The sequence below is a fragment of the Polistes canadensis genome, unplaced genomic scaffold (genome assembly GCF_001313835.1).
Source record: "Polistes canadensis isolate GaletaPanama2010 unplaced genomic scaffold, ASM131383v1 scaffold_172, whole genome shotgun sequence".
Lineage (NCBI taxonomy): Eukaryota > Metazoa > Arthropoda > Insecta > Hymenoptera > Vespidae > Polistes > Polistes canadensis.
Genome location: NW_014569719.1, coordinates 132,248 through 144,542, shown reverse-complemented (window position 1 = coordinate 144,542; position 12,295 = coordinate 132,248). Strand labels below are relative to the sequence as shown.

General features: G+C 29.1%; 2 protein-coding genes and 1 non-coding gene across 9 annotated transcripts in view; 2 read left to right on the top strand and 1 right to left on the bottom strand.

The window, feature by feature from the left end:
- LOC106789231 (myosuppressin) overlaps positions 1 to 636 on the top strand; it is a 9,494-nt gene extending 8,858 nt beyond the window's left edge. The window contains exon 3 of the mRNA XM_014753292.1: positions 315 to 636. Coding sequence (XP_014608778.1) covers positions 315 to 409 — 95 coding nt within the window. The 3' untranslated portion in view covers positions 410 to 636. The remainder of the gene's footprint in view (positions 1 to 314) is intronic.
- Positions 637 to 2,784: 2,148 nt separating this feature from the next.
- LOC106789249 overlaps positions 2,785 to 12,295 on the bottom strand; it is a 12,120-nt gene continuing 2,609 nt past the window's right edge. For 2 of the 7 annotated variants that reach the window (XM_014753316.1, XM_014753314.1), the window contains 7 exons: positions 11,342 to 11,417; positions 8,643 to 8,745; positions 8,049 to 8,180; positions 6,721 to 7,163; positions 6,223 to 6,448; positions 5,512 to 5,773; positions 2,785 to 5,206 (listed from right to left, as the gene is read on the bottom strand). In XM_014753316.1, coding sequence (XP_014608802.1) covers positions 4,627 to 5,206; positions 5,512 to 5,773; positions 6,223 to 6,448; positions 6,721 to 7,163; positions 8,049 to 8,180; positions 8,643 to 8,745; positions 11,342 to 11,416 — 1,821 coding nt within the window. In that variant the 5' untranslated portion in view covers position 11,417 and the 3' untranslated portion in view covers positions 2,785 to 4,626. Of the gene's footprint in view, positions 5,207 to 5,511; positions 5,774 to 6,222; positions 6,449 to 6,720; positions 7,164 to 8,048; positions 8,181 to 8,642; positions 8,746 to 11,341; positions 11,423 to 11,677; positions 11,682 to 12,295 lie in introns of those variants that run through there. The other 5 variants (XM_014753313.1, XM_014753318.1, XM_014753317.1 and 2 more) reach the window with 4 other exon arrangements.
- On the top strand, positions 7,468 to 7,540 carry Trnat-ugu. Its single transcript has one exon. It is a non-coding gene; the product is annotated as a tRNA-Thr (tRNA).

Here is a 12,295-nt window from a genome sequence, read left to right as displayed (position 1 = left end):
TTTTTTCAACAAAAAAACCCCCACCGTTTATAAGTTCTGCTGTCAACGCGAAAACACTTTTTTTCGGTGGGGTCACCGGAAATGACGTCGCAATGGCTGAGTTTATAATATTTTTCAAGCAAAAATTCAGAAAATCTTCTTTAAATATGTATCTTAAATACTATAAAAAGTTTGAATAAGAATTCCACTTTTTATATAGAAAAAAAAATTGTTGAAAATATGCTATTTTTTCCCGGGTGTAAACCCATGTAACAACCCCTTAATAATTAAATAAGATCAAAGTTAATATTACATAATTGACACAGAAAATAAAGTTTCAGTACTTCAAGAAAACAACCCGTTGCCAGGGAGCGGTGTTAAAAGACAAGACGTTGATCATGTTTTTTTACGCTTTGGAAGACGACGCTAACCTCAATCAACGAAGCTACTACTATTAAAACGATTCAATGTAAATCTTCTCTCCTGTCACTTGTCAAATGCTATTATCGTTATCCAATTATGAAAAAATAATAAAAATAAAATCTAACCTTTTGATCTCTATGTTGCAACTAATTAGATTTATAACTTTCTTAAAGGAATAACATCGCCTATGTAAATCGTTGAAGAAAAAAAAACAAAAACAAAAAAAAAGAACAATGTATTGGAATTAAATATTTTATTTCCTTTTTACCGAATTATTGTAATATCTCTTTATTGAGTATTTAAAAAAAAAAAAAAAAAACAGTAGAAAAAATAATCATTTTTCTTATTAACACGTTCCCCAATGTTCACCACGTAACGTATTTTTTTTGTAAGACTTTTCGTTCAGGCCACGTGGGACGTATACGTACCACATTTTTACTGTTATCGAATAAACTTTTCTATTTTTGTTTTCTTTTTTCACTTATGTCTTATTATTTTTCAATAAAGCATAATCGTAATTAACAAAAAATGGATGTAGTTTTTAATATACATTTTAGTAATAGATTTAATTTTTAATGAATTATATTAGAAAACGCATGATCGAACATATTTATCTCATTTCGTTAAAAATTGGAAATAAAATCGATTGATTTAATAAATGAAAAAGAAATTTAATTTACAAAAAATAAAGATCCTACATATTTATTATGAAAATTTAATTTTCCAAAATATATTGTACACAAATTTTAGATTAATTAATGTAAAAATGATTGTAATTATATTTACTTGCCAATTTGTTAAATATAATTTTGAAATATATAAACGCGTTTGCAGTTTTAATTATTATTATGTATATATTATTAACCAAAACCAATATAAATCTTGAAAATGATCAATTTTTGATTATTCCATTAATGTCATTTGATTTTTGAAACTTAAAAAAATTAATTTAAGAAAAAAAACAATTAACATATTATTTTTTGTAATCAATTTACATTAATATTATCCCATAAACATAAATTCTTATATATTTATAATAATATATAGATATCGTTCAAATATATTTATTGTCATTTACTTAACTTTTTCTTACTTTACCATACTCAAACATAAATCTAATTGCATCTTTCGTCATACCACCACAATCCATAACTACCCTTACCACTACCACCCCCATTCCTCCATATTCATTGATCTTTTTAAGCAGTCAGTTACGATCGTTAAATCTTCAGCTTCAACTTGTATCTGTCCTTTATGAGAATCTTATATTACTAATAAACCTATTAAACATTTCTCGGCATCTTAAGCTACCCCCAAAATCGTGAGAAAAATACTTACGAAATGTATCCGTCAATGTCGAACTAATGGAAAAAAAAAAAAAAAGAAGAAGAAAAAGAAGAAGAAAAAAAATTCATTAGAGAACAAATTCGTTTCAATTTTCGTTACTCCGTTAGAATAATATAAATTAAGATTTAGGACCGTAGGAATGTCAAGGTTGATACTTGAAGAAAGGGGTGGGAGTTGGGGGTGAGTGGGCTGGTTACAGAAATTTCCTTTCTTCCTTCCTTCCTTCCTTCCTTTGATAGGAATAATAATAATATTAATATAATAAATTTGTTTCTTATCCAAAATTATTTTTTTTTTTTAATATTATTACTAAGTTTGGCCCTTTGCACTCGAGAGGTGACTCTCGCTCACCACTCTGTATGGTGAAGAAATTTGATGCGCAGTTATAATTATTTAAAGAGGTGTAATGATACATCGAATATCAAAATATAAAAGTTTAATGCGTTAATTAATATCTGCTACTATTTTATGTTAGAAAAAATATATTTACCAAGGACGCTACGAAACGATTTGAATTGCTGGATAGTCCGCGCGAAAACAGTCTCGAGTGCAAAGGGTTAATTCTTAGGGATGTTATTTTTTGGACAGGTTTAAATTAGATGAACAATATATTTATCCGTTGAACGTTTCGTCCCAATATTTGGGACTTCCTCAGCAACTTGATAGTTATGTTCATAAGTCAATGTAACATCATTTTTCATTACAGTCATAAGTTTTCACTATCTTATATATAGAGTCAATTTTTAAAAACGTTATCCTACCATAACTTTTCGAACACTGTTCAACGGATAAATATATTGTTAATCTAATTTAAATCTGTCCAAAAAATAACATCCCTAAGAATTAAACTTAGTAATAATAATAGTTCAAAATAAATTGTTCATCAGATTTATTAACCGTCTATAATTCCCTTTGAAACTTATATATTAATATATTTTTTGGACAAGAATATTGATAATTAATAATAATATTCTTCAATTTTCAAACTGAACAAATCATGTTTTTTTTTTTTTTTTTTTTTTACGAAATCGCAATTTTAACCTTTATTTTTAACACAATCATTAAATTTTAGATATATATATATATAAGATACCTATGAGGAGACATTTGATGTCACCCAATTAGTCTTATTTTCTTCGAAATTCGAATTAACACAATGGCTTATCATTTACACGCTAGCATTACAAGTATTTTAGTTGATTGTATTGACGCTTTATCATTGTTTCACACACTTTCAATAATAAAATACGTTTTACTTGAAAAATAAAAAACAAACAACAAAAACAATCGTTTACGTACGATCTTTTTTCTTTTCTTATTATTATTATTATTTTTCTTATAATAATACATAACTGAAAATATTGAACATAGTCAAATAATGTTCGATGATGGGAGTAAATAAAAATGGCCGACCTATTTAGACTCCAAAGAAAATTTTTTAAATGTCACGTGATGATTACACTCGGGCGTATTTTATTGTCCGTTTTATAGGTTAGGTTTTTCTTCGATCATTCGTGACATTGAAACAATTGTTAATATATAATTAATAATTTATATATTCGATCGGGATTATAATATAAAAAGTAAAACAAACTCTAATGAGTTTGAACCAAGATGTAAAACTTTGCACGGCCCGTTTGTTTATTTTCGAAATAATTGGGGGAAGGGGGGGGGGACACGAAACAATTGGAATCAGAATTTCGGAATCGACAAAATAAAGTTAAAACAAAAAAATAATCATTGAGTTATTCTAATGAAAAATTTCATACCTTAATAAGTTAATTAATATTATTAGTAAAAAAAGAAACGTAAATTAATTTTAATATTTCGGGGTCCTTTTGGGGACCCTTTTCGATATTCCAAGGCCTTAATCCTGGTACCACTTAACCCCTTGTCCTACAATAAGTGAAACTCGAACCTGATTCGTGGTACTTCGGACCAAAAGTAATCAACACGAGTCAGACTCGTGATTCAATTGTTCTCGATATTTTCTTATTTCAATTACGTGTAACTTTTTTCTTTTTTTCTTTTTATAATTCCTTAAATGAATTAATCATGTCAATAAAAAAAGACAATCTAATATTGATGATAGTAGTTTTTTGATTATTATGACCCAAACAATCGGAAATTCATTGATAGAACAAAGGGTTAATCCGCCATTACTGTTTACTCCTTCTTTCTTTCTCTTATTTTTTTTGTTTTTTTCTTTTTGTTTCTTTCCTATACAACAACAATTTATCTACACAATAAATATTGAACATTTTGAAACATCGATGAGATATAATAATTAATTCGAAGGCCGTATCAACGCGCTGTAGGGTTGTATTAAAACTTTGTAAAATGTTTGTTTAGTTTAATTTAAAAAGCTCGTTCTTTTGTCACGATTCACCATTATTAATCATCGTTTGACACCATTGCTACGCGTTACAGATCACAGAATTGTATTCTCTATTTAAAATCACAATGGTCCACAAAATGATTCAATCTCACAATCAGCCTAAATTGGGCTCGCTTAATGAATCAACCATCTAATTGTAAATGATAATTTCAATTTTCTTCTGCTTTCTCTCTCTCTCTCTCTCTTTTATACTTATATTCAACGTATTGTTCCTTTAAAACGCACTTATTGAAATTACACAAATATATATATATATATATATGTTATAACTATATACAGCTTAAAATATATTCATCGTTTGTACCATGTGAAATTTCAATGATCAAAAAAGTGGGACTAGTTAAACTCGACTAGAAGACATAATCGATTCGCGAAAATTCATTCTGAAGTCTTCTTATTTCTTTAATTAAAAAAAAAGAAAAAAAGAAACCCGTTTAAAGAAGTAATATATAATAATAATAATAATAAAGTAACAGATTTCAAACTTCGTCGTCCTCTATGCACAAAATAGTTTCCCTCTTTCTTTCCGATTCCTTCAAAACATTTTCCCAATCTTGCAACATCATATCATCAACCTTTCTCGAATCGTCATCAACATTTTTGATATTTTCGCAACGATGAAAACAATCAACGTTATTTTCCGTATCGTTTTCCGTTAAATTTTCTAATTCGGGTTCTTCCAATAGCGTATCAGTTTCAGCTTGTCCTTCTAACGGTGAAGGAATGGTCAAAGATTCGTCAATGTCAAAACCGTGACTGTCATCGGGATTTTCCGTACGACTTTCCTCGGTGCTCAATGAAGTTGATATGAAATATCTTAAATCGTAATCAGCACTGTCAGTAGGACCTTGAGTGTTCAACGAATATCTGCTCGATTGAGACTCCCTTTGACTTTTATCAAAGGAACGTCTTCTGTTGTCGTCAGATCGTGAATGATGAAGTTTAGGATAACGTTGTTGTCTCTTGAGACTTTCCCCGCTGTTTGCTTTTGATCTAAATTCAACCTCGTCCATTACGCATCTAGTATAATCCACGCTGAATCTGTCCACCGATAGTTTTCTAAACAGTATATTTATAAAATACAAATGTAATATATTAAGATTTATAAGTATGTTTGTGTAATAGAAGTAATCCTCCTATAACATGGTTGATAAGTTCCTAGAAAATACTGTGTTGAGTGAAACTGTATTGTTTGAGACTCAAAAAGTTCATTATTTTCAAGTAATTTAGTTTTTAAGTATGTTAAGCAATCATTGCGTTATTCAGTGTTGTAGGAATACAATGTTGTATCTAGATTTTCGCAATTTTTTTATCATGTTATAGGATTTCGTGTTGTAGGAGGGTTACCTGTAAATCAAACTCACCTGTAATCACCTCGACGGAAATCCGGACTTTTTCTAAATTCCAAACTGGCCTTACGATGGCCCATCGATTTGTCCAACCTATGTTCACCACCTATTCTGTCCAACGACATTTTACGAAAATTCGGTGACGATGATTTTCGAAAATCTCGCGGTGATACTTTAGATGTATCTCTCGAAAGGATATTGAGATCGTCCAGATATCTTACGTCCACTGAATTCCTTTTTCCAATTACGTACTCGGCAGGATACTTGTTGTATACACCTACAACATATTCGTTTAAGCGTAGTTTACTTTTAAAATAGAAAATAACGTGCATAGTGAAGTTAATATTTAACCGATTTTTAAGTATTAATATATAAAATTTTCGTCTAGTAATAAGTCAGCCATTTTGTTTTTCAATGAAATAATAACCTCCCAAAAAAAACCCAAATATTAATTTTCATTAAACATCAAACTACAATATTCATATTTTATCAACGTTTTTACTATTATCGGTTACGAAATTCATACGACTATGTAGTTTAATTTTTGAGAATATTGTTATTGGAGGATTTTGTAAGAAACCAAAATGGCAGACGAAAAATGGCGATCGAAAAATGGCGGACAGTTTTATTAAAAATCGATTCAATCTCTTTGAAAATTAATATTTGAGGATATTGAAGATAGCTAAATATGATTTGGAACAAATATACAACATAACAAACACTAACCTGATAATCTAGGTGAATATATATACCCAGAAGTTGGCCTTTTTGATTCCATGATTTCCTCAACATCTTCGATTTTTGTTTGCCGAAGCAACTGATGGCGTCTCGCTGTATCAGATCGATCTCTGACCCTTAACGTAACCGGTCCTTTATTAGGTATATGAAGATCCATTGCCATGGAAGCTTGACTACCAGTTAATTTTGGATATTCCAAACTTTCCCGACTGACCTGTTTCAAAATGGATACGATAGATCGAAATTTACGTTATTTTTTAATGCAAATGGCGTTAAATATCTTTTAACGTTAATAAGTGGATATTAAATGAACAGATAAATCTGACATCCTAAGTTACGTCATAAATTTATCAATGTAACGCAAAAAAGTACGATATCAAAATAAATAATACTTAATGTTGAGCAAGATAAGATTAATGTTGATCCCGTTAAACAAATGACTTAACAATTTTATATCATAATGTATATTTAATCGATTTTACTTACTTGAGGTGGACTGTAAGCTGGATTATCAACGGACAATGCATGTCTCTGCAATAATTGTGGATTTAAAAGCGCACAACCGGAATACTGAGGAGCCTCCCTACGTGGTGATTTCTTATCTATCAAAATCGGAGCACTGGGACTTTTTTTGATCGTATGGGATACACTTTTCTCTTGTAATTCACGTGAAAATCTAACCAATTCGGCCTTCAATTGTCTTCGAGATATTTCCTGAGCGCTCGGGCTCAAGCTACGATTTATCCTGAAGAGGCCATATTGATGATCCCATTTATTGTTAGTAGTTTGGCAAGACGTTGATCTACGATTTCGTTGAGTTTTAACACCTTTCAACGTACTTTGATTGAATCTAAAACGTGCCGGTACCACTTTGGCTGCGCTATCGCGTGCCTCGAAGGTCATCACGCATACTGCCACAACGATAAATCCTAAAAACGATAAAGGATTTATATAATATCTGTTATATTCTAAATAAGTTTTTCTTTTGTTTTTGTTTAAACACACACACACACACACATTATTTCTTATATAAAAAGTATCTAATTTAATTGTAAGACTCCATTACAATGACGACTATTAAAGGTATCCACGTAATTTGTTTAATAAAATGTTTAATTAAAAATAAATATATTATAATTAATAGCAAATGTGATAATACAAAAATGTTATAATTGAAAAATGACTGGTGACTAAGGGGACTCTGGTAGAATTATTGCTAGGTTCCTTTCACAAGCCTCCATAGCTCAGGGGTTAGAGCACTGGTCTTGTAAACCAGGGGTCGAGAGTTCAAATCTCTCTGGGGGCAATTATTTTTTTTCATTTTTTTTTTCGTTTTTTCTTACAAAACAATAATATAAATATATCGCGTAATAATTAAAATACAAATTATGTTTTTTTTTCATAAATAATAATAATAATAACATTTATAAATTTTTATATCCGAGTTTTCTTTATCGATACGTAAGAGAGAGAGAGATTAAAAAATAAATCATTTCCAATGAAATATATTCGATTATTATTTTGAATATTCGAAAAATTTATGTTAAAAATATTAACATAATAAAATTGATATTATTAATATGAACAAATAAAAGGAAGAAAATGGTATCGGTGCATTTAAACGATGATATATACAAGAAAAGATAAAACAAACGATAAACATGTATTTGTAAATGTATGTTAAATGTATATTCAAATATTATCTACTAATATAATATCAATGTGAAATTATCACGAACACCTGTGCACATATACGTGTTAAACATATTTAATAATCGTTTATTTATATATAATTATACTATTAGTAAAATTACCTCCTACACCCATGACTATCGGCCCGGCGTAACTGAGGTTGTTCAAATGAAACTCTCGTGATTCATTTTTCACTTTAATCGTCAAATTACCTCTTATCTCTTGCGCCACCGACAATTGATCCGCGTAATAACCTGTTTAATGGACATAGAAAAAAAAAAAAAGAAAAAGAAAATAAAGAAAATAAGTTTAATCTTCACATAGAAAAAATGATAAATATAATATTTAATATTAGAACAATTTGTTTGTATTTAACCAACGTATTATAAACGAGTAATATTATTGGTGTCTTATCGATTAATTTCGTTATCACGATTCCTAACCATAAATAAATAACATAAATTTTTATATATTTAATATTTAAATTATTTAAATTATATTAAATATTAATTATATAAAATATTAAATATATAAAAATTATTGAAATTATTAAATAATTATGTTTACACGTAAACTGTTCAATATAAGAAAACTTTTGAACTGGTAAGCAACGTAAATGTGTGATATTATCGTTAATAAAATGATAGAAAAGTTTGGTTAGAAAATTGATCGATCACCTGATTGGTTACGACATTATTTTCCTTTTTCAAACTCACCTATAGTCGCCATGCAAGCTCCCAAAAGCATTAAGAGAAGTCCGATACCAAGAGCTTTGCAAGCATGCCACAAACATCGCGTTGTCACCTTCCCTCTGACCACCTATTCGAGGTAATCTCATTCATTAAGGATTCATTGATCAAACCAAGTGCAAAAGAGAAGAGACGAGAAGTCTGATCATGCTCGGAAATTCAATTTCCACTTTCCAATGCTATTTCAAGCCACTAAAATAGAAGATCAACAAATAGCTTTTTCTCTCTCTCTCTCTCTCTCTTTCCTTATCTTTATCTTTAGCAAGAGAACTTGATGGTTAACATATTTTTCCTCAATGATACGACGCAACGCAATCGTAAATTAGAATTAGAATTTAGATACTTGATACTTCGGAATGAGTATTTTTTGTTGATGCGAAATGTAAATTTACAAGAACGTAAAGTTTTCATATCGCAAAAACTTTGTTTAATAATACGAAAATAGTATGGCAAGTTAAAAGTGAAAATAATGATACGAACAATTTGAAACGTTTCAAATTTAAATGGATTTAATCACATATATTATCGTTTATCTAACAAAATATATATTTTATAATAATATTGGATAGTATAATTTTAAGAGTGGTGATAATTAGAGGTAGACGAGAGGTGTGTTAAGAGCAAGCCAAAAATGGGAGATAATTATATGTGATATAATGATAAGACATTGTAAAAAACTTTGTAAGTTGTGCAATAAAAACCTGATTATATATATATAATAATATTTTATATAATTANAAATAATTCAATAAATATTTTATTATTATTATTAGTTTTCTTGAGGTTTTTGAATAATAACGATCAAATTAACGAAGTTTAGATGTATTGTGTTTGGAATATTATAAAGAGAAATGTATGTCGAAATAAATAAAAAAAGACGCTGAGCTTTAATGATTAAGTTGCTGAAGAATTCCCAATAAAGGGACGAAACGTCCAACTTAATTAAATTAAGTTCTACTTCTTTTCATGTCCAAGTTCCCTATGAACCTTTACCATCAAGAATTATAATTTTGGACGAGAGAAAATACTGAATATATATTCGATATATTTTCTAATTAAATTAATACCATTTTTTTTTTGGTTCAAATTCATTTCTTATTAAACCCATCCTACCAATCTTATACAATTTCCTAAAACATTTATTCTCAAAATCTGCTAAACCTGCTGTTGCTGCTGCTGTGTTTGGATCAGATCAGATTCTCAACGCGTCAATCGTTGTTAAAAAAAGAAATTTCATTTCGACCAGACCCTCCTTGAATTCTTATAGAATCTAATTGTATTCCTTACACCACCTCCCCCTCCCGCCCCTTACCACCGTATGAAATATAAACTAAAACGAATGAAATTCTTACGATCGGATTCTAAAAAAAGTATGACTACTTATCATTTTGTGGATCCGTCGAAAACTTGAACGATACGAAATCCGAAAAAAAAAGTAGAACACAATACACGAGATATACAAGGATTCAAATGAAATTTAATTCCTTTTTTACGTTCCATCGAACTACAATACGTAGGATTAAATATGCATAGAAAAGAAAAGATTAAAAAGAAGAAACAAATGGTAAGAAGAAAGATGGAAGAAAAGAAAAAAAAAAGAACGAAGTGGTGGGCGGTAGAGGGTTGGGAGTAGGAGGAGGGGGGGGGGGGTGGAAAGGTATTAGAAGTAACGCGTCAGAGAACGATTAAAAGTCGAAATAATCGAAACGAGTGAATTTCAAAAGGTAGAAATGAGAATATGTATTATGCGATATATCACGTATTCTCCATTCCATTTAAATTTGTTCACAAACGTACGACACATGTCTATCTCTCTCTCTCTCTCTCTCTCTCTCTCTCTTTTTCTCTCTTTATGCTATGTCACGTGTGCCTAAACAAATATGTGCTAGCTTTGTAACGTCCTTTGTCGTTAGAATAACTGAATGAGATATTACATTCGTTCCGCATCATACACGGAAATGACGGAAAGAGAAAATGTTTGAAGAGAGAGAGAGAGAGAAAGAAAGAGAACCGCACGAGGAAATTGAATCGAACGAATCCGAGGAACAAATAAAAAAAAAGAAGAAGAAGATAAGAAACTTATAGGATAAAAAAAGTTAGAATATATTTTTTCTATTATTATTTATACGTTGATATTTTTAAAGATATTTAAAATAAAAAAAAAAAATAAACACAAAATAGTTTAATATTTAATTATACAGTAAAATGTCAATGTAATTATACGTTTTCAAGATGGAACCCAAAGGGGCGGGGCTAATAATTTGTAAACCAATGGCGATAAAATATACATGTACTTATTAATCCAATCAAATTTTTTCTTTGTTTTTAATTGCAACACAACGACAGATTAAAAATTAATAATAATTAAAGTATATCGGTATAATAATAAATGAAATAATTAATAATTGTAAAATACGCGTTTGTCTATTTGATCCAATTTTTAGATTTGAATTTGAAGGTTAGGTTACATATGTTTCAAATGATCGGCCGCCATTAATTTCTCTTCGATTGTTTTATAAAAAGATGATAATTATTGAAAACGTGACTTAAATTGAAAGTTTACTGTATTTCCATTGACAAAAGAAACGCTTTTAATATAATTAACTATATTTATATATAATAATTGTAATAAAATGAGAATATAAATGTAAGAATATGAAACAAACCTGAACGTTCCATTGCGCCCCTGGGCCACATGCTCTCCTCTGAGTTCCTTGCCAACGAATGCTTTCTTGAGGCATTCTGTTCTTTTTCAAAAATTTCAAAACTTTATTATTCCTTTTTAGAGTACTTATAGTTCTTCTCAATTTAAAAGAACAAAAAATGGATATAGAATACATTTCATATATGAAGAAATTCGAAAACGAAAAGAAGAAAAAAAAAACAAATCTTTTCAAAGAGAGATAGAAACTTTATGGTCAATCGTAAAAACGAAGCCAACCAATCAATCAATCAATCAAACAATCAATCAATCAATCAATCAATCAATCACGCGTACACACTCGATTTTCTTTTTCATTCTTCTTCATAGTCGTTATCCTTTCGTCCTAATATTCATAACGACGTGTTTCTCATTAAAATTTCTAAACACATCAGTGATCATGATTTCAATATAAAAATAAAATGATTGATAATACAATAACAAAATTAATTCAAATAATTTTAATGATAAAACGTAGGAAAGATGAAAAATAATAATAGACAAAAATAGAAATGAATTAATCATTTAACAGAGACGTTTGAAAACTGAACAAAATAAAAATATATAATATTAATAGAATATGGCGAAATCAAAAATGATTGAGTAAGAAATAGAGAGAAACAAAATAAAGTAAATAAGAAACACGTGATAGATGTGTACTAGATAAAATTTCGATCATAAAACTTCGATATCTTGAAGATAAGTCATCTAAGAGTTCGCGTGAAAGCGTTCAAGTGGATAACAACCCTTTGAGAATGCCAACCTGAATCTAAACCCTCTTCTCAACTTCTCGTTTGAAAAGAAAAAAAAAGGATAATAAAAAAAAGAAAAAGATCACATACACACACATACAAAGCAACGATAAAATTAGAAAATTCTTTTTCGTACTTTTCTATTACCAAATTGGTATATAGCATCG